The sequence below is a fragment of the Geotrypetes seraphini genome, chromosome 17 (genome assembly GCF_902459505.1).
Source record: "Geotrypetes seraphini chromosome 17, aGeoSer1.1, whole genome shotgun sequence".
NCBI lineage: Eukaryota > Metazoa > Chordata > Amphibia > Gymnophiona > Dermophiidae > Geotrypetes > Geotrypetes seraphini.
Window position 1 is genome coordinate 36,115,297 of NC_047100.1, and position 27,300 is coordinate 36,142,596.

Genomic DNA, 27,300 nt, shown 5'->3' on the forward strand with positions numbered 1-27,300 from the left:
TCGAAGATGATATTTTCCTTCTTAAAGGACCCTCGGCCACAAGAGGACACCCGCTGAAAATAAAGGGCGGGAAGTTTCATGGCGACACCAGGAAATACTTCTTCACCGAAAGAGTGGTTGACAGCTGGAATAAGTGAGTTGTTTTCTTAATACACAAAAATACTCAACACAGCTCGTGTTTCGGCCATACACAGCCTGCCTCAGGAGTCTGATACTGTAATTTGTATAGAAAAACTTCAAAGCTTGACACTAAGGGAATAAAGTCACAAAAAAACCACTCTCAGAAAAAGCCTTTACAACTGAAATATACACTTACACTAAGTAAAGAACATGATATATAGACTTTTGGCCCTAAGAGAATAAACAAATATACCACACATCCACCCCCCTTTTTTAATTCTTAGTTTTTACTATGTTATTTCAATGTTATTGATTGTATGTATTTTATCTTGTTGTGAACCGCTTTGAACCTGCTCTGATATAGCGGTATACAAAAATAAATTATTATTATTTTACTAAGCCTTGGTAGAGGTTTGTACCGCGGCCCGGAGCGCTAAATGCTCAGACGCTCATAGAACTCCAATGCGCGTCAGAGCCGCAGTAGAAACTTCTATCGCAGCGTAGTAAGAGGGCTGTCGATTTTTCTCGCAAGTACTCCGAGAAGCTTTTCCGTAAATGCTGTGATGTTGCTTCTCATCTCTATTCATTTTTCCCCCTCTTGTACCGCAGTAAGCAAAGAAAGAAAAATCGCTGTAGTCCAACCGGAGAAGCAGTAAGTGTCTCGGAATGAAGGAGGATCTGTGGCTTAATGGCTCTGAACTGTAGGTTATTCAGCTGAAGCAGTCATAAAAGTGAAGTGCCATTTCTGGCGCTTAGTTTTATACATATATCCAGTGACAATATCCATTTACTGAGTGCAGCTGAGTATTTGTAGAAACAGTGTCTGCCAGCGATGGCTTGATACTAAACTAAAGAGGAAATTGTAGAAACCATTTATGTGCATAAAACAGCTTTTATAAAATTATCTGATGCTTGTAAGTAGTTAGGTGACCTTAGAGTAGGGGTGTTCAGGGAAGGAGTTTGGGCAGAGCATAGGTAGCGTTACTTAATAAAATTGCAGTCCTATTTGCTTTACATGCTAACATTTAATAATAATAGCTTTATTTATATTCCGTCACACCGTTCAGTTCAAGACGGTTTACAACAAGAGAAGCTGCAGGAATGCAGCGAAGTTGCATCAAGAGCATGAAGTAGGAGGAAACAAACAGGCGTGTAGCATAATTATATATATCAGAAGGCAGGAGCATGCAAGTAGACGTAGAAGAAATCGTTTGAGGAAGTTGAAACGAAGTTGTCAAATAAATGGTTTTCAGTGATCTTCTGAATGATTCGTATGACGAAGAGTTAAGGAGGAAATCACTTAGAGTATTGTTCCACCTTCCTGCTTGGAAAGAAAGTGTCTTGTCGAGGAATTTTTTGAATTGGCATCCTCTGGGCTTTGGAAAGGCGAATAATAGTGTTCGTGTTTAGGGAAGGTAGATGGGTGCAGTACCGAATAGTGTTTTGAAGCAACAATGTAGACACAATTTCTGCAAGTGTTATATTAAAAGTATTAGAGACGGATTTTAGATATTCCAAGAATAAGGCATGTCCAAGCTCTTCCACATCCAGAGGGAGCAGTGGTTTTATAATGGGGAAGACAAATCTAGTTCTCTCCCCCCCCCAAATAGACATGGGAACAGTTTTATGAAATCCTTACTCTTTCAACCTCCCATGTAACAGGAGACAGCTGGCAGATATAACCACTCCCATAGTAGCAACCCTTATCCCAGGACAAGCAGGCAGCATATTCTCGACTGATGGGTGGGTGACGGCACCGACGGAGCCCCGGTACGGACAATTTTAGAGTGATTGCACTCTAAGAACTTGGAAAGTTCTAGCAGGCCGCACCGCGCACGCACGAGTGCCTTCCCGCCCGACGGAGGCGCGGGGTCCCCAGTTTCTTAGTTTCCGCGGAGCTAAGAAGTCGCACTTTTCAACGGCTGTTGAAAAGATTTTTTCCTGACGCTTTCCCGCTCGCGAAATCTGTTAGGGAATTGTATTTCCTTTTTTTCTTTTATTATTTTCTTGTTAAAAAAAAAAAAAAAAAATTATTACTTTCTTTTTTCTTTTCTTTCGTCGGTTTTGCCCCGGCGGGGCCTGCTGCCACCATCGAGGCCTCGGCCTTCGATTTGGCAGAAGCCGTTTTTACTTTCATGCCCCCCCAGCCAGGGTTTAAAAAGTGCCAGCGGTGTGCACGGCCTATCTCTCTTATGGACCCGCACAACTGGTGCTTACAGTGCCTAGGTCCAGAGCATCAGGCTTCCACCTGCACCCGCTGTGCCACTTTGAAAAAACGTACATTAAAAAACCGACAATTCCTTAGCAAAGCAGCAGATGAATCCAGAGACTAGTGGGTATAGCTCACATCGACCAGCAGGTGGAGATAGAGAACTGATTAACAGTTGGCCTTATAGCCTGGTGTTCCTCCTATTGATTCAGTTTTGCTCTATCTCCCAGCAGGGGTTGAGCTAGCTCTCTAGTAGAGAGCTGCACGGGAACGGGGACGACGGGAATCCCGCGGGACCCGCGGGCATCCCGTGGGTTCCCCCTTTGGGTCACGGGGATCCCGTGGGGACGCCCTTAGGGTCGCGGGGATCCCGTGGGGACGCCTCCGAGGGTCGCGGGGTTCCTGCGGGGCTGGATGTACTCAGTCGCGCGGCTCTTCTTCTCCCTACCTTCTCTGCTTGCAGCACAGAGCCGAACGGAAGTCTTCCCGATGTCAGCGCTGACGTCGGGAAGACTTCTGTTTGGCTCTGTGCTGCAGGCAGTGCAGGTAAGGAGGAGAGTAGCCTCGCGGTTCGAGTGGCTACCAAGGGAGGGGGTGGTCCGCCCCGCCACACCCCGCCCCGGTTGCAGCACAGCCGGCCAGGTCCCCTTACTTTTGTGGCACTTCCCCGACCGACCGACAACAGTCCCGGTCCGACAATCCTCCCTGCCCTGTAGCCGCGAATCTAAATTATCTTCTTACAGCAGCTGTAATAAGGTAATTTAGATTCGCGGTTAAGGGCAGGGAGGTTTGTCGGACCGGGGCTGTTGTCAGTCGGTCGGGGAAGTGCCACATAAGTAAGGGGACCTGGCCGGCTGTGCTGCACCCGGGGCGGTAGAGAAGGAGTGGGGAGAAGGACGCTGAAAGGCCATGGGGAAGACGGGGGGGGGAAGGACTCTGAAAGCACTTGAAGACAGAGGAGGGAGAAGGACGCTGAAAGCACATGGGGAATACAAAGGGGTGGAGAAGGACGCTGAAAGGCCATGGGAAGGGCGGGGGGGGGGGGAAGGACTCTGAAAGCACTTGTGGAAGACAGAGGGGGGAGAAGGATGCTGAAAGCACATGAGGAAGACAAAGGGGTGGAGAAGGACACTGAAAGGCCATGGGGAAGACAGAGAGGGAGAAGGACGCTGAAAGGACATGGGGAAGCAGAGGGGGGAGAAGGACACTGAAAGCACATGTGGAAGATAGAGGGGGGAGAAGGACGCTGACAGGACATGGGGAAGTTAGGGGGAGAAGGACGCTGAAAGGAAATGGGGAAGAGAGAGTAGGGAGAAGACGCTGGCAGGGAAGAAGACAGATGCCAGACTATGGGGGGAGCGGAGAGAAGAAGATGGGTGCCAGATCAATTTGGAAGGGGGAAGAAAGGGAGAGGCACAGTAACAGAGCAAATGGAAGATGCAGAAGGAAGAGAGACAGTGGATGGAAGGAATTGAATGAGAACATGAGGAAAGCAGAAACCAGGCAACAAAGGTAGGAAAAGAATTATATTTCTTTTATTTTGCTTCAGGATAAAGTAGTATATTAGTTGTGTTGATAAAAATTTATAAACATTAGAGGCTCTGGTAGAAACCCGTTTGCAAAGTATATATTCTTCCCAATTAATATTTTCAAATTAATAAAGTCTTTTTGCTTATTTGTAAATGGGTTTCTACCAGAGCCTTTAATTCAGTAGCATAATTAAATGAAATAACTATTTCTGAAGTTTATAGGGACGGGCGGGGACGGAGGGGATTCCTCGTGGGGACGGGTGGGGACGGAGGGGATTCCTCGCGGGGACGGGTGGGGACGGAGGGATTCCTCACGGGGATGGGTGGGGACGGGTGGGATTCCTCACGGGGACGGGTGGGGACGGGTGGGACTTTGGCGGGGACGGGTGGGATTTCTGTCCCCGCGCAACTCTCTACTCTCTAGCTCCTGGATTCTGGCTGGTGCCGGATAAATTGGTGTTCCTTTGTATTCCTCTGTTGAGACTAGCTCTCTTCAGCAGGACAGGGGTGCCTGGCTGAGCGGTGCCGGCTTTAGGAGCTACACCTGGGCCCTCCCAGGTCCCTTCTCCACCCTCCCCTCCGGTTGATTGAGGGGTTTCCTTGGACGCTGTGGAAGTTTTTTTCTTCATTCCAGTAAAAAAAACAACAAAAAAACACTTCCTGCTTGTGATGAGCCGGGCCGTTTTTGAGTCGGCTTTCAGTACAATTACCAGCTGTAACCTGGCTTCCAGTGGGACGGTCGAAGACTTCGGTGGTGAGTGATTTCTGCTTACTCTTTGATCGTTCGTTGTACTGGGTTTCGTTGCCGAGTGCCGGTTTAGTTGGTGGGCGGCGTCGGCAGTCGGCGGCTTGCTCCGCGTGTGTAAAAAAAAAAAAAAAAGTTTTGTTTGCCGGAACGAGGGATGGCAGCAGAGGCTAGTCAGCGGTGTTCGCGCTGTGGGAAGCGCAGAACACTATCGGGCTTCTGCTCTGCCGGTTGTTCTGACACACCGGCAGAAGATGCTTTTCTGCAGGCATGTGATGTCGCCATTTCCCGTGTCAGGGAGGCACGTTCGAAGTCCCCGGCTCTCGAGGTCGACTCGGTTTTGCTGCAGGGCTCTTCCACGGCTGAGGGGAGTTTGGCGGCGGTCGGGGAGTCGGGAGCGCTAGGAGAAGTCGCGGCTCCGCTCCCAGGCGCGGATCAGGTCGGTTCGGCGTCACTTAGTATGGGCTCGTTCTCACCTGAATTTATTATGCTGTTGCACCAGGCATTCATGTTGCAGGGCTCGCAGCCTGCTCAGCCGGTGCCTGTGACCTGTCCGTCCCTTCCTGTGCCTTCTACCTCTACTTTTTAAAATTGTAATAATGCCAGACCGACTGCGGGTCAGGTGGTGTCTCCAGGGCGGTCGCAGGTAGCGAAGAAACGCAGACTTGCGACCGCGGACGCGGAGGATAATTTTCCAGTGTCCCCTTTTTCTCTTCCTGAATCTTTGGAGGAAGGTGAGGTCTTGGATTGGGAAGCAGAGGATCCCCCAGGTAGGGAAGTGGATGACCCTTCCGCTCTCCGGCTTTTTCATAGAGAAGAACTTTCTTCCTTAATTTCAAAAGCATTGCAGGGTTTAAACATCTCTCAGGAAGATGCTAAGGTGTCGGGTAACTCCCTTATGGCAGGAACACGTAGGCCACCTAAGTCCTTTCCGGTGCATGAAGCCATGCAGGAGCTGATCTCGGCGCAATGGGATACGCCGGAGGCCAGTCTAAGAGTGGCAAAGGCCATGCGGCTCTTGTATCCGGTTGACCCGACCGAACTCAAGAAGTTTAGGTTGCCCAGGGTGGACGCATTGGTGGCAGCGGTGACTAAAAAGACTACCTTGCCGGTAGAAGGGGGAGTTACGCTGAAGGATGCACAGGATAGGAAGATTGAATCTTCACTGAAAATGTCCTTTGAAGTAGCTGCGGTTACCTTACAGGCCACAATTTGCAGCTCTTATGCGGCGCGAGCGTGTCTGCAGTGGTCGCAAGGGATGGCGGATAATTTAATGGAGTCCGGGGGTTCTGTCTCTTCGGAACTGGCTGATTTGGAGTCGGGTTTGGCTTATTTGGCAGACTCTTTATATGATATTATTCAGGCTTCTGCGAAGCAGATGTCTCTTTCGGTTGTTTCTCGCAGATCTTTATGGCTCCGTCATTGGGCGGCAGATGCGGCATCCAAGCTTCAGCTTGTGAAACTCCCTTTTAAAGGGGGTTTATTGTTTGGGGAAGATTTAGATAGATTGGTGAAGGATTTTGGGGATACCAAAACACAGCGATTACCGGAAGATAGGGCTAGGCCCCCTGTGAAGTCCTCGTCGTCTAGAACGCGCTTCAGGGATGTTAGGAGATACAGGTCCGGTAAACCATTCTTCAGACCCGCATCTGGTTCTTTCTCTTCTTCGAGACCTAGGTTTCAGCAGAAAAGTTCCTTTCGTACGACGAAACCCTCTTCAGGTCAGCCAGCACGTGCCCCAGCAAGTCGCACTCCACAATGACGGGGTCTTGGCTCCCTCCGCCTTTCCTTTAGGGGGACGGCTGTCGGCGTTCTTGGCGGAGTGGGCCAAAATCACGTCAGATCAGTGGGTTTTGGACATTATTCAAGAAGGGTACAAGTTAGAGTTCACCTCTCCCGTCGTAGATTCTTTCTTGGTGTCCCCGTGCAATGGGGCGGCCAAGGAAGACTCGGTCCGCAGAACTCTTCAGGTGCTTCTGGATCTGGGGGCGGTGGTACCGGTGCCCCCGGAAGAGGTGGGGCGCGGCATATATTCCCTTTACTTCATTGTACCAAAAAAGGGGGGGTCATTCAGACCGGTGCTGGATCTCAAAGGTGTCAACAGATTTCTCAGTGTTCGCCATTTCCGTATGGAGACGGTTCGCTCGGTCATTGCGGCAGTAAGGCCGGGAGAGTTCCTAACGTCCCTCGATCTCAAGGAGGCGTACCTCCATATTCCGATCTGGCTTCCGCATCAGCGGTATCTGCGGTTTGCGATTCTCGGCCAGCATTATCAATTTCGGGCAATGCCCTTTGGCCTTGCAACGGCTCCCCGCACCTTTTCCAAAGTGATGGTGGTTGTGGCAGCTTTTCTACGCAAGGAAGGAATTCGGGTACACCCTTACTTAGACGACTGGTTGATCCGCGCCTCTTCCAGACAAGAGAGTTTGTCGGTAACTCAGAGAGTAATCTCTCTCCTTCAGTCGTTGGGTTGGATCGTCAACTTTCCCAAGAGTTTTCTGTCCCCGTCACAGTCTTTGGTGCATCTGGGGGTCAGGTTCGACACTTGTCTGGGGAAAGTGTTTCTACCCCGAGACCGGGGAGAGAAATTGCAGTCTCAGGTTCGGCTACTTCTCGGGTCGCCCAGACCTCGGGTTTGGGATTATGTACAGGTTCTGGGCTCAATGGTGGCGACTCTGGAGGTGGTTCCCTGGGCCCGGTTCCACATGAGGCCCTTACAACAGTCTCTTCTTTCTCGTTGGTCCCCAGCATCTCTGGACTACAATTTGCGTCTCCAATGGAGTCCTCGGGCAGCTCGCAGCATGCAGTGGTGGCTACACGAGTTGCATCTTTGCGGGGCATGCCGTTAGCTATGCCGGAATGGGTCGTGATTACAACGGATGCCAGTCTTCTGGGCTGGGGGGCCCAGTGCCTGCAAGCTTCAGTGCAGGGGGTGTGGTCCTCGGAGGAGGCCCAGTGGTCAATCAATTTGCTGGAGTTAAGAGCGATCAGACTTGCGCTGTGGGCTTTTCAGTCCCTGATTCAGGACCGTCCGACCAGGATCTTTTCGGACAGTGTCACGGCGGTGGCATATATCAATCGTCAGGGGGGTACCCGGAGTCCTCAGTTGGCCGAAGAGGCAATGATGCTGTTTCGGTGGGCGGAGGTGCATGTTCCGCTTCTGTCAGCGGCACACATTGCGGGTCACGAAAACGTGCAAGCGGACTTCCTCAGCAGAAATCTTCTAGATCCAGGCGAATGGGAGTTGTCTGCTCGAGCTTTCGACCTGCTAGTCCTTCGTTGGGGGCTGCCAGAGATGGATCTCATGGCCTCATCCCGCAATGCAAAGCTGCCTCGGTTCTTCAGCAGACGCAAGGAGAGGGGCTCGGAGGGGGTGGACGCGTTAGCTCTCCCGTGGCCTCCAAATTCCCTTCTGTATGTATTTCCGCCTTGGCCCATGATAGATCGAGTGTTACAACGCATCTCTCTCTTTCAAGGCAGAGTGATCCTGGTGGCTCCGGATTGGCCACGTCGGCCATGGTACGCGGATCTGATTCAGCTATCACCAGGCGATCGGGTAACGTTCCAGGTGACTCCGGACTTACTGACTCAGGGTCCAATCTCGATGGAAGATCCGGCCCAATTTGGTCTTACGGCCTGGCTATTGAACGGTCGAGGCTAAGAAAGAGGGGCTATTCGGAACAGGTTATTGCCACTCTACTTCAAGCTAAGAAAATTTCGACTTCTGCCTCCTATGCGAGAGTCTGGAGAATTTTTGAGTCATGGTGCGTACGGCATGGGATTGCGCCCTTCCAAGCATCTCTGTTGGCTATTCTTGCTTTTCTGCAGGAGGGCGTAGCTAAAGGGTTAGCCTATAACTCTCTAAAAGTTCAGGTGGCGGCCATTGCCTGTTACAGGGGCCGGGTGTCTCGCTCGACGCTCGCTTCACAGCCTGACGTGGTCCGTTTCCTCAAGGGGGTTCACCATATCCGCCCTCCGGTAAAGCAAATATGTCCAACATGGAATCTTAAACTTGTCCTTGGAAGGTTACAGGCGGCGCCTTTTGAACCTCTGTCGGCGGCAACGTTGAAGGATGTCACGTTGAAAACAGTTTTTTTGGTGGCTATGGCTTCTGCAAGACGAGTGTCGGAACTACAGGCGCTCTCTTGCAGGGAACCCTTTTTACGTTTTTCGGAGGCTGGAGTGTCGGTGCGGACTGTGCCGTCCTTCCTTCCTAAGGTGATTTCTTCATTCCATGTGAACCAGAGTTTGTTCCTCCCATCCTTCCGGAAGGAGGATTGGGGAAAACGATTTTCGTCCTTGCGGCTACTGGATGTACGACGGATGATTCTACATTATTTGGGAGTGACTAACGATTTTCGTCGGTCGGATCATCTCTTCGTGTTATTCGCGGGCAAAAACAAGGGTATGGCTGCGTCTAAAGTGTCCATTGCTCGTTGGGTCAAAGAGGCTATTGCTTCGGCTTATTTGTTGACGGGGAAGCAAATACCGGAACACCTTCGTGCTCATTCAACTCGAGCATTGGCTACGTCTTGGGCGGAGTCCGGTGGTATATCTTTGGAGGAAATTTGCTGGGCGGCCACTTGGTCGTCTGGGAATACCTTTTCGAAGCACTACCGTTTAGACATAGCAGCCCGTACGGAGGCATGTTTTGGCGCTTCAGTGCTGGCAGAGGCGGCATTGGCTTCCCACCCAGTTTGAGTTTGCTTTGCTACATCCCACTAGTCTCTGGATTCATCTGCTGCTTTGCTAAGGAAGGTAAAATTATGTTCTTACCTGTTAATTTTCTTTCCTTTAGAAGCAGCAGATGAATCCAGAGCCCCTCCCCAGTGGACTGTCTGTCTGTGTGTTTGTTTGTATTTTTCAGTTGGGGTATGGTTGGTAATTGTATTATTACATTTCTGAGTTACACATTTACTACTGGAATTAAGTTTTGTGGATGCTCATTCTCCTTTCGGGATGCTTGGGCAAGGTGCATAACCGAATCAACAGGAGGAACACCAGGCTATAAGGCCAACTGTTAATCAGTTCTCTATCTCCACCTGCTGGTCGATGTGAGCTATACCCACTAGTCTCTGGATTCATCTGCTGCTTCTAAAGGAAAGAAAATTAACAGGTAAGAACATAATTTTACCATCCAGCAACGGTTGCTTTTCGGTGCCGACATGTCTGACCCGGCGGCATCGACACCGGCATCGGCCCCAACTCAATCGGCACCCACTTCGTCGACGCTGCGCAACACTGCGCCGGCGTCGCAACACCCAGGTAAGCCGGCTAAGAAGCCATCCCCGCTGGAGCGTTCTCCGGTCTCGATAGCAGCGAGCCCAGTCCTGCCGACCGCGAGGCGCCCACGGAAGCGCTCCGCCCCTATTGAGGTGAGTCCCTCGACCTCGGGCTCCTCATCTTCGGGGCGTCGAGCGGCACCACAGGTACCGCAGAAGAAAAAGGCAATACCGGTGCCTTCTCTGGACGAATGCATTGCAGCCGTCCTGCAGGTGCAGCTAAAGGAGCAGTTACAACAGCTCCTTCCTGCTCTCTTGGCACCGAGCCTTCCAGTCCCGGTCCGGTCTGAGCCACCGGTACCGGCAGTGGAGCAGCCTCTTTTGTCTGCGTCCACTTTGTCGGTACCGGTCCACTCTGCTTCATCGGTCTCGATGCCAGTCCTCGCAACGGAACCGAGAGCGCAACACCAGGCTGTTCAGACTTCGGCACCCATGCAGCCTGTAACATCTCCCGGTACCGTGTCTATGAGGTCAGGTAAGTCGGCACGCAAAACCCGACACCTGGAACCCTCCACTCCGGAGTCTCGAGACCGTAGCTCCCATATTAGGGACCCTGATCTGTGGGGTGACTCCGAAGAGCCTTTTCTTTCTGAGGGTGAGTGTTCCTCGGATGAGGATGATCCTGCTGCCCCTGATCCATCCTCCAAACAAGATTCTACATCTTTCACTTCCTTCCTGAAAGATATGTGCGAATCTCTGTCTATTCCTTTGGAGGCTGAGTCTAAAAAATCCAAAGCCTTCCTTGATGCATTGGATTTTGACCAGCCTCCAAAGGAATTTCTCAAACTACCCCTCCATGACATCTTGAGGGAAACCTTTTATAAAAACCTGGAGACTCCCTTGACCATCCCAGGAGCTCCTCGTAAATTGGATTCTTTATACAAAGTGATTCCTATCCCTGGATTTGATAAGCCGCAGCTTCCACATGAATCCCTTCTTGTGGAATCTATGCTCAAAAAGTCTGCCGGAGCTAGTGTATACGCTTCTGTCCCTCCTGGCAGGGAAGGTAAAGCCATGGATAAGTTTGGTAAACAGTTATACCAGAACGCAATGCTAGCTAACAGATCTGGTAATTATGCTTTTCATTTTTCTTTCTATCTTAAGCATCTTCTTACCACCATGGCTTCATTTGAAAAGTACCTTCCGGAACGAAAACGACAGTCTTTTCACCACTGCTCGTCATCTCTCTTCCAACTCCGTAAGTTTATGGTTCGCTCAATATATGACACCTTCGAACTTACTACCAGAGCAACGGCCATGTCTGTGGCTATGCGCCGCCTTGCTTGGCTCAGAGTGTTGGAGCTTGATGTCAACCATCAAGATCGGTTGGCCAATGCACCATGCCTGGGGGATGAACTCTTTGGGGAATCCATGGACTCTACCACCCAAAAGCTCTCCCCCCGTGAGACTAGATGGGATACTTTGCTAAAAACAAAAAAGAAGACTCCACCAGCGCGGCCTTTCAGACAGCAGTCGGCCTATCAACGCCGTTATGTGGCTCGTCCCTTGCCATCAGCTGCCCAACAACCTAGGTGCCAACGTCAGCAACAACGACAGACCCCTAGGCCACCACAGCAGCAACCTGCGAAGCCACCTCCACAGCAAAAGTCCACACAGCCCTTTTGGCTTAGTTCTCCAGGGCATAGCCAGTTACCTACCATCTGCCCACCTACCTCAACCTATACGTGGCTGTCTTACTTCTTTCCTCAGCCGTTGGGAGATCATCGCCTCGGATCAATGGGTCCTCAACATCATCCGCCACGGCTACTCTCTCAACTTTCAGACACTTCCTGCCCAAAGTCTGCCAAGAGAGTCTGCTTTGAACACTCCTCAGTCTTCCCTCCTTCTTCAGGAGGTTCAATCCCTCCTCCTTCTGAACACCATAGAGGAAGTTCCTCTAGATCAAAAGGGGCAGGGATTCTACTCCCGTTACTTTCTAGTCCCCAAAAAAACAGGAGATCTCAGACCCATTTTAGATCTTCGCGATCTCAACAAATGCTTGGTTAAAGAAAAATTCAGGATGCTTTCTCTGGCCACTCTCTACCCTCTTCTCCATCAGGGTGACTGGCTATGCTCCCTCGATCTCAAAGAGGCATACACTCACATACCGGTCAATTTGGCCTCCAGACAGTACCTCCGCTTCATGATCAATCATTGTCATTACCAATACAAGGTGCTGCCCTTCGGTCTTGCCTCCTCTCCAAGAGTGTTCACCAAATGTCTGATTGTGGTGGCTGCCTTTCTACGCTCTCACCACCTTCAGGTCTTTCCTTACCTGGACGATTGCTTAATCAAGGCGAATTCATCTCAGACAGTACTCCTGGCCACCAACCAAACCATCCTATTTCTGCAACTTCTGGGGTTCGAGATCAATCTACCCAAATCTCATCTCATCCCCACTCAGAGACTTCAATTAATTGGAGCGGTGCTGGACACAGTTCTCATGAGAGCATTCCTGCCGTCCAACCGTCTCCAAACTCTTCAATCTCTATGTCAGCAGCTACTTCTGCAAAGTTCCATCTCTGCCAAGCAAATGATGATACTCTTGGGTCACATGGCCTCCACAGTTCATGTCACACCCTTCGCACGTCTTCACCTGCGCACTCCTCAATGGACCCTAGCTACCCAGTGGTCCCAAGCGACGGATCCTTGCTCACGACACATATCTGTGACATCATCTCTTCGTCAGTCTTGGTTAATATCCTCAAATCTCTCCAGAGGTCTTCTGTTCCATCTACCTCCTCATCAACTTGTCATCACCACCGACGCCTCCCCTTATGCCTGGGGAGCTCATTTGAACAAATTCCAAACTCAAGGTCACATCAATTTCCTGGAACTCAGAGCGATGTTTTATGCCCTCAAGGCCTTCCAACATCTTCTCTTTCCTCAAGTCCTCCTGCTGTGCACAGACAATCAAGTTGCGATGTACTACATCAACAAACAGGGTGGGACAGGATCTCGCCTCTTGTGCCAGGAAGCCCAGAAGATTTGGGCTTGGGCCACAGATCACCAACTATTCCTGAAAGCTATCTACATTCAGGGGGAACAGAATTCCTTAGCGGACAAGCTCAGCAGAATTCTCCAGCCTCACGAGTGGACACTCGATCCTTTAACTCTACAGTCCATCTTCGCTCGGTGGGGCACTCCTCAGATAGACCTCTTTGCAGCTCCTCACAATCACCAGCTGCCCCTCTTCTGCTCCAGACTCTACTCTCCTCACTGTCTGGCAGCGGATGCATTTCTCCTGGATTGGTCCAATCTGTTCCTGTATGCTTTCCCTCCGCTTCCTCTCATGTTGCGAACCTTGTTCAAGCTCAAGAGGGAACAAGCCACCATGATTCTCATCGCTCCATGGTGGCCCAGGCAACATTGGTTCTCCCTTCTACTTCAACTCAGTTCCAGGGAGCCTATTCTTCTTCCATTGTTTCCTTCTCTACTTACACAGCATCAGGAGACCCTTCTACATCCCAACCTCCAGTCTCTACACCTGACAGCTTGGTATCTCTCGGGCTGACTTCAAGTGATACTCTGTTGTCTCAGCCCGTTCGTTCTATTCTGGATGCCTCCAGGAAACCGGCCACTCTGCAATGTTACCATCAGAAGTGGACACGATTTTCTTCCTGGTGTCTTCTCCATCATCATAATCCTACGTCCCTGGCAGTGGAGACCTTGTTGGATTACCTTCTTTCTTTGTCTGACTCTGGTCTCAAGTCTACTTCCATCAGAGTCCACCTCAGTGCTATTGCTGCTTTTCATGAGCCAGTTCATGGGAAACTTCTCTCAGCTCATCCTTTGGTTTCCAGATTCATGCGGGGTCTTTTCAATGTGAAACCACCTCTTAAGGCCCCTCCTGTAGTCTGGGATCTCAATGTGGTTCTCTCCGCCTTAATGAAGCCTCCATTTGAACCTCTGGCTACAACTCCTTTCAAGTTCCTCACTTGGAAAGTGCTCTTCCTTATTGCCCTTACCTCTGCCAGGAGGGTCAGTGAGCTACATGCACTAGTTGCGGATCCACCTTTTACTGTCTTTCATCATGACAAGGTGGTTCTGCGTACACATCCAAAGTTTCTCCCTAAGGTTGTCTCGGAATTCCATCTCAACCAATCCATTGTTCTGCCTGTCTTCTTTCCGAAACCTCACTCTCATTCTGGAGAACAGGCTCTGCATACTTTGGACTGTAAGCGGGCTCTAGCTTACTATTTAGAGCGTACTAAGCCCCACAGATCATCTCCCCAACTCTTTTTATCTTTTGATCCGAATAAATTGGGGCGTCCTGTTTCTAAACGTACGTTGTCTAATTGGCTGGCAGCGTGCATTTCATTCTGTTATGCTCAGACCGGACTATCACTGGAAGGTTCTGTCACGGCCCATAAAGTTCGAGCTATGGCAGCATCTGTAGCTTTCCTCCGTTCCACTCCTATTGAGGAAATCTGCAAGGCTGCTACTTGGTCCTCAGTTCATACTTTTACATCTCATTATTGTCTGGATGCATTCTCCAGACGGGATGGACACTTCGGCCAATCTGTTTAGCAAAATTTGTTTTCTTAATGGCCAACCTTCCCTCCATCCCTCTTTTTGTTAGCTTGGAGGTCACCCATCAGTCAAGAATATGCTGCCTGGGGGGCGTGGCTTAGCGCGCACACAAAATGGTCGTGTGATCGCAGCACTCCTCTTACCTGGGCAACCGTTGAATAAATAAAGATTTCCTTTTAAACTGTTTTCGGCTGAAAACATCGGAGAGGACAGCGGGAGCATGGCGAGCACCCGACAGAGTAAGAGTGAAACCGGAGGGGCTGTGAAAAGGCAGAAGCAGGATCAAATTACCCCGAGTAAGGTTCCGCTTCCTGCTGATGTATCAGAGGAGTTAAGCAAAGCTGAAGTTATGGGGGAACTGAGGCAAATCAAACAAATGCTGACAGAGACTGTGAGTAATATGGCAGAACTGAAGGAAGAAATCCTGAATATACACAGACAAATGGAAGTAGCTAATAAAAGAACAACAGAGTTAGAAGTTAAAATGGAGAGCTTAGAATGTGAAGGAAAAAGATGCAAAAATGACAGTTTGGAAATAATTCAATTGAAAAGTCAGCTGGAAGATTACGAAAACCGTGGAAGAAGAAAGAATATAAAACTTTTTGGAATACAGGAAAATTTGGAAGGGAAAAATGCAATACAGTTTTTAGAAAATTTAATTCCTAGATTATTGCAGTTGGATTTCAAACAGCCTTTGGAAATAGAACGGGCACACAGGATTCCAATAAAGAGTCTGGAAAATCAAGGGAGACCAAGACCATTAATATTCAAGATGTTAAGATACCAGCAAGCAATAGAAATTTTAAATGCTGCCAAAAAAGATAAAAACTTAAACTATAAAGGATCCAAAATATGGTTTTTACCAGACTTTGCTAAAAATACAGCAAATATTAGGAAGAAATTCCTTGATCTGAGATCTCAATTAAAGGAAAAAGGATATAAGTATGGGTTATATTACCCAGCAAAAATGAGGGTATCTTGTGGGGATAAATCTTTGTATTTTGTTGATCCGGAAAAACTAAAGACCTTTCTTTCAAAATCAGAACCTATGTCATTTTAGCACAATGGGTGTTGAAATGAAGGGATAAATACTAAGACTGGATTGGTGGATATTGAACAAAAAATTAAATATAAAGAACTATGGGACTTTAGTTTGTTGGAAAAAGAAGAATATGCAACAAAGAACAGGAAATAAAAATGAACAAGTGAAAAAGAAAATAAAAGAATGTAAAGAAGAAAGTAGAAAGAAGGATAGACTAGAAAGACATTAAAGTGAAGTTATTAGACTGAACTTTTAGGAGACTGAAAGATGGATGGTTGGAGTAAAGAATGAACAAGAAGGATTAAAGGACTGGACAAATTAACACAAAAGGAAAAGTGAAGACTGAATAGGAAAATAAATAGATGTGAAGAAGAAGAAAGCAGGACTGATAGACTAAAAGGATATTATAAAAAAAAAAAAGAATGACAATTGGCAGTCAAAAGTCTTTAAGAGTGGATGGATGGAGATAAGAAATAAATATGAAAGTTCAGTTTATTTAATAAGTCAGAAAAGGAGAAAGTAAAGAATGAAAGGACAATAAGGAAAAGATTGCAGAATGGACTAATGATAGAAAGGACAAGTTATATGATATTTAAATGCAAGTAAAGGAAAGGAAAATGAATAATATAAAAGAAAGATACATAAGAATTTATTGGTAGCTGAAGGAATGTAAAGATTGATGTTGTGATAATATAGTTTTAAAAAGATTGGATTTAATTTGGAGAAGAGGAAATATAAAAAGGGGAAAAAAAATTATTTTGAAAATGAAATACAAATGTTTAAATACAAATAGGGGATAAAAACTTATAAAATTGAAATTTTTTTTTAACAGAAATATATGAAGAGATGGATATTTGTTGTTGGATATTTAAAGGAGGATAGGAGAAGATGGATTAGATAATATAAGATATAGGAAAATGATACTTTTTATTAAATATATGACTATTATAGAATTTTCTTGAATGAAATAAAATGTTGGGGGAATGAATTAGAGATTGGTGAAATGATAAAAATGCATTAATGGAATGTTAGGAAATAAATATGGTTATGTGACTAAAGGTTAAATAATAGATAGAGAAATTAATTACTTTAAAATGGAAAAAAAGAAAAAAAAAGAAAAAAGGTTTTATGATTAGAAGAGAGATATAATTAGATATATTGTGGAGAGGTAGTGAGTTTGTCTCAATAAAGGATAAAGGGGTTATTAATAAATATTGGTTGCCTGGGGGGGAGGGGGGAAGTTGGGATTACTGTCCAATGTGTGTCCTTAAGCAGTCATTATATTGGGGGGGGGGAAGAAGGTGGGTATTAAAGATATTACTAGGATGATTAAGGAAAAGATTAATAAGGGATTGGGTAATTTGGAGGTAAGAATGTGTGCCATGGGGAGAAGTTTTTTAGATCTTAGTTATGGAAGAAGGGAAGAGGAAGATTATGATAAGGAGTATAAAATATATTTATGTCTTTTAAGATATTTTCTATTAATGTCAATGGCCTGAATCATGTAATCAAAAGGAAAAAGGTATTATCATTTTTAAAGAAGCAAAACGTGGATGTTTATTGTCTGCAGGAGACCCATCTTAATATAAAGGAATCACAGAAACTAACGGGTGGGTGGGTGAAAGAATGTTTTTTTGCTCCAGCAGAGGGTAAAAAAGCAGGAGTAGCAGTTCTTATAAATAAAAAGTGTATGGCCAATTTTAAGATAGTAAATTCGGACCCACATGGAAGATGGCTACATGTTGATATAAGTATGGGAAATAATGCCCTGGCGTTGTTCAATATATATGCCCCTAATTCGAATCAATCAGAATTCTTTAAAAAATTGCAGAGTATGTTGTTACCACTGGCTACTTCTAATTTAGTGGTGGCTGGAGATTTTAATGCTGTAATGGATCCATTAATGGATAAAAAACCAGGTAAAAGTATAAAATCTTTAGGTTTAGATAATTTGGTTCAATCATGTGATTTAAAGGATATATGGCGTATTCTTCATTTTAATGATCAGGAATTTTCATTTTGTTCACAGGTTCATAAATCATTTTCAAGAATAGATTATATTTTTATTTCATCACATAAGGTGCAGCAAGTGATTAAGGCTTCCATTGATCCCATTATCATTTCGGATCATGCGGGAGTATGGATAGATTTACAATTAGATCAATTAGAAAATAGAAAACCTCTTTGGAGATTTGATAATGCATTGCTTGTGGATGAAAAATTTTTGGAAAATTTTAAAACACAAATTAGTGATTTCTTTCAAATTAATTTAGTGGAAGATACATCTATTGAAAATGTATGGGACGCTTTTAAAGCGACTATGAGAGGTCATATTATATCATATTCGGCTTTTGTTAGGAAACAGATTAAAAAACAGTATATAGAGTTAGAAAAAGAAATTAAAATACTAGAAACTAAATTGGTAAGCAAATGGGAACATGATGTATTACAAGCTCTTTTGAAAGCAAAAGGTAAATATAACGAATTAGCTTCAAAAATGATAAGAAGAGACTTGTTTTCCAAACAGACAATGTATTATGGAAATTCTAATAAGGCGGGAAGATTATTGGCAAATTATCTTAAAGCAAAAAAAAGAAGAACTAACATTAATGGGATAAAAGATGATAATGGTATAATAACCAATCAAACGGATATAATTTTAAAGCAATTTCTAAAATTTTATAAGGACCTGTATTCTTCCGAGCCTTATTTGGAGAGGCAAAAAGATGGTAAAAATTTTTTAGATTTAATTATTGGACCTAAGGTTCCTGATCATATAAAACGGAGTTTAGATGAACCTATATCATTAAAAGAATTAGGAACAGCGTTGAGATCTCTTAGAGTTGGATCCGCTCCAGGTGGTGATGGTTATACAGTAGAATTTTATGAAACATTTCAAAATGTCCTTTCCTCATATTTACTAAATTTATATCAGACACAACTTATAAAAGGTGATATTAAAGGTACTATGGCTGAATCAATAGTAATTGTTTTGCCTAAGCCAAATAAAGATCCTACTTTGGTTTCAAACTACAGGCCTATATCTTTAATAAATGTGGATAATAAACTTTTGGCAAAAATTTTGGCTTTGAGATTAGCCAAAGCTCTCCCACATATTATAGACACGCATCAGATGGGTTTCGTTGCTAAAAGACATTCCTCTAATAACTCTAGATTATTGTTTCATATGTTAAATTTATAAAAAAAAATGGATGAACCGGCTTTTACAGTTTCCTTGGATGCAGAAAAAGCGTTTGATAGGGTAGAATGGAATTTTATGTATCAGGCTTTAGAATGGTTTGGTATAGGTTCTGGATTTATACAAATGGTAAAAACATTGTATAGCTTCCCGATTGCAAGATTAAATATTAATAATATGATATCTGATGGTTTTCAATTGCAGAGGGGAGTTAGACAAGGTTGTCCTTTATCTCCTTTGTTATTTGATGTTGTATTAGAACCCTTATTGTTAGCAATACAGCAAGCAAGGGGGATACAGGGTATTCCATATTCTGATATGGAATATAAAATTTTGGCTTATGCGGATGATATTTTACTTTATTTGAGGAATCCAGAGTCTACCTTATCTTGTCTATTGGAATTAATTGATATGTTTGGCAAATTTTCAGGTTATAAAATTAATTGGAGTAAGTCTGAACTTATACCTTTAAATGTTCATTGTGTAAAAGGATTATTTGATGCTTTTCCGTTCATATGGAAAGAAGAAGGATTTAAATATCTTGGCATTCAAGTTAAAAATACAATTGAAGATACAGTAAAAGAAAATGAAAAATTTGTATTGAAAAGAGTTACAGAGTTATATGAGCAATGGAATCCGTTACATCTTTCTTGGTGGGGGAGAGTTCAAACTATTAAAATGATGATCTTGCCTGTAGTTTGCTACCAAATGAGTATGATACCTATTTATTTTCAGGGGTCCTTTTATAAAAAGCTTAATAGCATTTTAACGAAATTTCTTTGGCTTGGTAAAACGCATAGAATAGCTTTGGTATCTTTGCAAAAATCAATTAAGGAGGGAGGGGTAAATTTTCCAAATTTTTATAGGTACCATCAAGCCTATATTTTACGTCAGGGTATGTATTGGATCCTCCCAGAACTGATAGATAATGCACCGGATTGGTTATATTTGGAATGGCGCCTTATGTTTCCCCTAAATTTAGTTCATCTTCCAAGTATCAACATGCCTAGAAGATACAGAGAAAATAAGATATTAATGGATACTTGGAAAACGTTGAGGTTTATTAGTAAATTAACACCTGTCCCAATAAACAAGTCAACTAATCAGTCTTTATGGATAAACTCCAAGATTAAAATTGGCGGAGCTCAAATCCTTTGGAAGGACTGGATTATTGCAGGCATTAGATCTCTGAATGATGTTATTTCGGAAGGTAAACTGCTGGAATTTTCACAATTGCAACATAGATTTGGTCTTAGTAAAAAACAAAGTTTTAAATGGTTGCAATTGAAGCAGGCCATTCAGGTTGGGTTCCCTGAATGGAAAACATTGAATAATCAATATAGTTTAGAGTTCTTATGCTTCCAAGCAGACTTCCTAGGGCATCAAGCCGCATTGTGGTATAAATTAATATCTGTATATTTGAATAAAAAACCAAAAAATGGTCTAAGAGACATTTGGAGCATTGAGATTAAGCATCAAATTACTGCATCTCAATGGCCACTAATTTGGTCTTGGAGAATGAGATGTACAGTGTCAGCATCTATGAGACAAACTTGGTTCTTTTTATTACATAGAGCTTTTTGGACCCATACACGTTTGCAAAAATTAGATAGTTCTAAGTCCAATAAATGCTGCCACTGTAATCTGGAATCTGGGACGTTACTGTATCATTGTCCCTACATTAAAAGTTTTTGGAATGCAATTTGGCCACAAATTAATAAATTGATGGAAAATCATGTAGCAATATCATATGATACAGTGTTATTTGGAATGATGATGAGAAAAAAAAGTCAAATTTCACCAGAAAATAACAAGCTTTTACTAGTCATGACAGGGGTTGCCATTCAGCATATAACCAATAACTGGAAGAATCATAGTAACCTTAATTATACATTTTGGTGGAATACAATTTGTCATATATTCAAAATGGAAAGAGTAATAGCAATACAAAGAGGGACATATCCTAAATTTATAAAAATATGGGGGCCATTGACAAAGTATTGTACTGAATGAATAGTAGGATTTATCTTCTTCTTTTCTTCTTTTTCTTGTCTTCTTTATGGCACACATGGAGGGGGGGTAGTGAAAATAATTTTACATAACATGTTATAATATGGTATACAATATGTATAAGGTGATTGGAAAGTACTTGAAGGGTGGGGGGTGGGAGAGGGGATAAAAAAATTAGTTCAGAATATTATGTAATAGATATAAAAGTGATATTGTGTATTCATTAGTTGTAACTCAATATTTTGTACACTTCATGTAAAATATGAAAATGAATAAAGAATTATAAAAAAAAAATAATATGCTGCCTGCTTGTCCTGGGATAAAGCACAGTTACTTACCGTAACAGGTGTTATCTAGGGACAGCAGGCAGATATTCTTGCGTCCCACCCACCTCCCCGGGTTGGCTTCTTAGTTGGCTTATCCTAACTGGGGACCGCGTGCCTCCGTCAGGCGGGAAGGCACTCGCGCGTGCGCGGTGCGGCCTGCTAGAACTTTCCAAGTTCTTAGAGTGCAATCACTCTAAAATTGTCCGTACCGGGGCTCCGTCAGTGCCGTCACCCATCAGTCAAGAATATCTGCCTGCTGTCCCTGGATAACACCTGTTACGGTAAGTAACTGTGCTTTCCCCCCCCCAATGTGATGGGAAGCACCCACGTGGCAGAAGAACTTAAGAGGTTCCCCCACTGCAGCTCCAGAACCCCCTATCTCCTGATCCACTCCCTGAGCTCATCAAGGGTTTCTGGTGTCTAATGAGGCAGGAACTATGCCCACTTACTCCCGCCTCAATGATGCCATCCCTCAAAATGGTTGCTGGAGTGCATCTGTTGTATAGACTATTTATTTATTTAGCCCATCCTCCCAAAGGAGCCCAGAACGGGCTACAAGATTACATTCACAGTATAAGTAAGACAAACTTTGTTGGGAAAACAAACTTGTATAAATTTCAGCTTTTACAGTATAGTCATAACATACAGATTTGGAGATATAGACAGTGGACATAGGGTGTTTTAAAGATTGCAGTATTTTCCGAGAAGACATAGTCTATGGTGGTTTAAATTACATCAGTTCCCTTATGGACGTAGCCTAACATAGGTAAGATAGCTTTGTAAGTGTGTGTACATCGTCCAAAACTTGCTCCTGAACATGCCTACACCAGAGGATGCACATTTTTATCATTGAGTATACTTTTATACATGGGGTATACGAAGTATTCTACCTACTGTTGTATACAGATGAAAATACTTTTATAAAATTATAAAATTCATTCTATGAGGAGTTGCCTAGTTTAGGTATCAAGAATGCATGGAAATAGCTTCTCATAAAATATTGGCTAGCGGGAAAGTATGTGTCCAGTGGCACCTGTGGTGGTGACGCCCTCCTCTCTGTGCCCCCTTCCTTCCCTGCCCCCCATGCCACACTCTCACCCTCCCTTCCCCCCCCCCACCCCCGGGTACCTTGTTAAATCTTTGCCAGTGTGAGCAGCTTCTCTGACCTGCTGCTCGGACCAGCATTGGCTTTCCCTCTGACCTCACTTACTGGCTCTATGATTTCAGAGGGGATCCAGGCCGGCATGAGCAGCAGGCCTGAGAAGTTGCTTGCGCTAGCGAAGTTTTAAAGAGCTATGGAGTGGGGGAAGTGGGGGAGTGAGCATGGCATGGGGGGTGGAGAGGTGCCGATGCCTTCATCAAGATGGCGCCCAGGGCGGTACACCACTGTATGTGCCAGATGTTTTGCCATTGAGTGGGCACATGGGTGGGCTTAGAGTGGAGCACTCAAATAAGCAGAAGAAGACCAACAAGCTTTTTTTGCCTTCCAAGCCACTAAGCTAAACCCATGGTTATCCCAAATGGCCCTCAAGGCCCCCAACTACCTCGGCTTTAGAAAACTACTCAAAACCCGCCTCTTCCAAGACCAGGATCCTAACGCCCCTTCTATCTAAACAACCCCTCTCCCCTCTACATCATTCCCTCTCCCCCCCCTGGCAACTTTGATCAATTTGATATTGAACCTCTTGTAACCCCGCTCAATTGATGTAAACCACTTGTAACCTTGTTTAATTGATGTGAACCGCCTAGAACTCTCCCGGGTATGGCGGTATACAAAAAATAAAGTTATTATTATTATTATTAAATGGGCTGAAATTATCTGTATATCTTTTTACAAAATGTCTGAATAAGTGAGTTGTATTCACCACCCACTGTTGAACATGCAACTCCCTCTGAAATTGACCTCTATAAGTCTGATCTCCTAGGGCTCAAATTTAAATCTGTTGCTGATTGTGTGCCCTTGTGTAAATAAGACATCAGATACTGCGTGGCTGCCATACCAGCTGCTGGCTTAATAAGTGCATACATTAATTATGTTGTTGACAGCTGTCAAATGACAAGGTAATAATGGAGTGCAACACACTGAAAGGGATCCAAATACACAACAGAAAACAATAACACCGACAAAGAAGGATAAACGCCTCAGAACTGGGACTAATAATTCTTTATGTTGATGAAAGACCAGACACTGCCAGTGTTTCGGCTCTTGGACTGCCTGAGGGGTCTTTTAATTATCATGCGATTTTCTTTTTTGAAATTGCTTTTCCCAATTTCGAATTAGACTTCTTACAATGACCAACAAGCGATAAAAACTGTCCTCAGTTTGCATTCAACAAATGCTTCTTTGAGAAGGAAAAGGGGATAGAAGGGTATAGATAGAGGATTATTATACAGGTCCTGGACCTGATGGGCCACCACGTGAGCAGACTGCTGGGCACGATGGACCTCCGTTCTGACCCAGCAGAGGCACTGCTTATGTTCTTATGTAAACTGAGGACAGTTTTTATCGCTTGTTGGTCATTGTAAGAAGTCTAATTCGAAATTGGGACAAGCAATTTCAAAAAGAAAATCGCATGATAGATAATTAAAAGACCTTGAGGCAGGCCAAGAGCCGAAACACTGGCAGTGTCGGGTCTTTCATCGAAATAAAGACTTATTAGTCCCAGTTCTGAGGCGTTTATGCTTCTTTGTGGAGAAAATTGTCTACACATTTTATTTACATTATCTAAATATTCTTCCTTATTTTCAGAATCCTGTCTTCAAGCACAGTCCATCAGGGTCTGAAGAACCAGGAGCTAAATTCCTCAGAACAAAGTATGGATCTATTTATTTTTTGCTCTTCTTAGTAGATTGTTTCTGTCGGAGGTATCTTCAAATGGGTTGGTTTTGTGCAAATGCCGACAGTAATAAGAACATAAGAAGTTGCCTCCGCTGAGGCAGACCCTAGGTCCATCCTGCTCAGCAGTCCGCTCCCGCGGCGGCCCATCAGGCCCATTGCCTGAGCAATGGTCTATACCTATCTATACCCCTCAATCCCTTTTTCTTCTAGGAATCTATCCAAACCTTCTTTGAAACCATTTAATGTTTTCTTGTCTACAACAGCCTCTGGAAGCGCGTTCCATGTATCCACCACCCTCTGAGTGAAAAAGAACTTCCTAGCGTTTGTTCTAAACCTGTCCAAACGCTAGGAAGTTCTTGCTATAAGTGGTACATTGCATCTAGGCAGGTAGTGGGGACTCAGTCACTTATCACAACAGTGGGTTTCTTCATAATGCCTGTAAATTCAGAACCTACAGAATGAATCAACTACAGTGGAACCTTGTCTTATGAGCATAATTCATTCCAGAAGCATGCTCGTAAACCAAAGTGCTCTTATATCAAAGCGAGTTTCCCCATAGGAAGTAAGGGAAACTCACTTGATTTGTTCGCCCCCCCCCTCCCGAGGCCACTGGTGCTGCTCCACCTCACCCCCACCCCAAAGGCCACGGCGCGCTTCCACCCCCCCTCCCCAAGAACCAGCATCGCCTGCCCTCCTGCGAACCGTCATCCCCCGCCCGTCCAAATACAAGCCTTTACCCCAATCTGGCACCGGCATGCAGCACCAACCCACAGGACGTGCTGGTGCCCGAAGATCCTGCCTCTTGCCTTATGGCTCCCGCTGTCTCCGAGATTCTCGAAGAGAGCAGGAGCCAGAAGGCCTTGAGCATGTGCAGATGCTCAAGGCCCGGCCCAGCCTCTTCCTATTCTGATTTTTGTTCTTGCTCATTGTAAATCAATGGAAAGCCAGGCCCTGCAGTGGGCAGCCTAAGGGCTGTTGCTTAAAAGAAGCCTCTGAACTGGTGCCAGAGCAGAGATCATGGGAGGAGGGCAGGCCTGATAGTCCTGTGTGCATCTTGAGCATGGCAGCTCTAGTGGAGCATATGATGCTAAGGTTAAGTCAGAAGAAGGAGGAGTGGCCCATATAAAGCATTAGCATGGCATCCCTGGCCGAGGAGAGGCCACAAGCATGATATATTCATACCCGGCTACAGCGTTATTCTAACTTTGAGTCCAGTGGTAGATGGGAAATTTCAAAGCTTCTGCTTTAATACTTTTCCATGCTGCTTCTCCCAGCATGTGGGAGTTTAATGCATAAGGCAGACTTCTTTACAGTCTGCTGGTGCAAATCTGTTATCTTAGCTAGAACCGATAGCATTTTATTATGATATGAGTTTTCCATACAGTTTCTATAGAAAGTTTAAAGGGTGCCTAAAGATAGGCTGCTTTTAGGTAACTAACTTAATTGGCAAAATCCCCTTAATAGCTTCAATAATTGAAAAAAAATAAATTTAATTGGGTTAATAGGAGTCTTTAAAAGGTCGGCGCCTATTGCATGATGCCTAAGTGGACGTTTTTATGGGCGGAGTGTGACTTAGGCACCGCTAAACGCTATTCTCCAAAAACTTAGCTGCCAGGTGGTTAAGTGCAGATTATCATACTTAACCGCATAAGAGAGAGCCAGCTGTATAAATCTGAATATCCAGTGCTGACATTGACTATCACTGCTGCCAACTGAATATCTAACCCTAAACTATTATGCCAAAAGATAGATCAGTGCTTCTCAGCCCTCTCCTGCAGGTATACATAGCCAGTTGGGTATTCAGAATTACCACAATGACTAGATTTGCAATAGAACAGGTAGCCGGTATATGTAGATTTATCTCATGCATATTCAGTGTGATAATCCTAAAAACCTGGCTGGCTGCATGTGCCTCCAAGAGAGGGCTGAAAAACTCTGACGTAGATGATTGGAACAATCTGATTGACTTATTGTGATTCCAAACAAACAGAAAAGGCAAGCGAGGTGTCTGAATCAACCAGCAATATTGTTTATTAGCATAAAAAAGTTTCAAACCAAAGGTCCCAACAGGGATCCCAGTTTCGGCACTCTGGGAATGCCTTCCCTTTTGGCATGCAAAACTTTGAAGTCGCCAATACGATTTGCTTTTCTTAGCTGTGTCTCCTTTGAAGACGCCAACACAACTTGCCTTTCTAAGCCATGCTTTCTGTACTAGCGAGTGCCAGCTATTCGCCCCCTGAGGAAGGCATTTCCATTGTGCTGAAACTGGGATCCCTCTTGGGACCTTTGGTTTTCAACTTTTTATTCTAATAAACAATTTTGCTGGTTGATTGGCATCTTGCTTGCCTTTTTTGTTTGTTTGCTTGCTATATATTGAGGCAAGGTATCTTCCCTTTTCTGTTATTGTGATTTCAGCCTTTTCAGATTTTAAGATCACCAAATTATAGACTTTTTTTTTTTTGTAATTCTTTATTCATTTTAAAAATTTTTAAAAAGTAGAGGATACAAGGAGAGCCATTTATTAATCACAGTAACCCATTCCTGAACACAAACTCATGTTGGGAAGAAGGATACCTCTTTTAGTGACACGTTAGAGAGCCATTGGTAGAAGATTATACTTGAAAATCTACATCTGAACGAGAGAGATGGATAAAATACCTAAAACAACATTTGAAACACTCTCCAGTGTCAAAGCAGCATAATGATTTCTCTCATTTGTCAGTTTAAGAAGCAAGCAAAATAACATTTGTATTTCCATTTTTACTCTTAAGGTTCTCTGCCCACCTTATTTCTGGTGCTTTTTATTTACTAGTTATAATCAACGGAAAATACTGCTGCCCAAAGATCTACTTCAACCATCGCTGTTTCTCAGGGCCTTACCTCAACAAGGGGAGGATTGCGGAGTTGCCTCAGTGTGTGGGACCGGGCAATTGTGTTTTGGTACTCAAAGAGGTGAGTGTTGTGCAAGAGGCCGGGTCCTCTTCATGACTTCCTGATGGTATGTCTTCCTCTTAGTTTGACACCAAAGGGGTAATTCTATAACAAGAGCCCTATTCTACAAACTGTACCCTAACGGCACCTGACTTAAGTAGCAAAGCCGTTTAAAAATGATTTAAAACCAAAAATGTAAGCGCCTCTGGTACCTAGATCACGTTTACAGGGGCACCTTAGAATACCTAAGGTCAAAGCAGATGTGTGTGGCTGACTCCGTAAATGACCTTGGGTGTCCTTAGGTGCTTCTATAAACGCGATTCATGTCAACTATAAGGGTTGGAACTGTAGTCCTTAAAGCCCCTGACGCCTATTTTTGAGATAGCCACACTTCTACAAACAGGGCCATTGCAAGATTGACACTCGATCGGTGGCCATTTTTTAGGCAGCCACCGATACTGACACTGTTTGTAGAATCCAGCCCAAAATGTCTAATTAAGGAGACACTTTACATCCTACTCCTGCAAAAGCATCA

General features: G+C 44.6%; 1 protein-coding gene across 10 annotated transcripts in view; it reads left to right on the forward strand.

Annotated features, from left to right (window-relative positions):
* The window catches only part of SFMBT1 (Scm like with four mbt domains 1), a 197,614-nt gene that overhangs the window by 150,663 nt on the left and 19,651 nt on the right, over positions 1–27,300 (forward strand). For all 10 annotated transcript variants that reach the window (XM_033926574.1, XM_033926577.1, XM_033926581.1 and 7 more), the window contains 3 exons: positions 730–772; positions 23,745–23,809; positions 26,647–26,786. In XM_033926574.1, the coding sequence (XP_033782465.1) occupies positions 730–772; positions 23,745–23,809; positions 26,647–26,786 (248 nt within the window). The remainder of the gene's footprint in view (positions 1–729; positions 773–23,744; positions 23,810–26,646; positions 26,787–27,300) is intronic.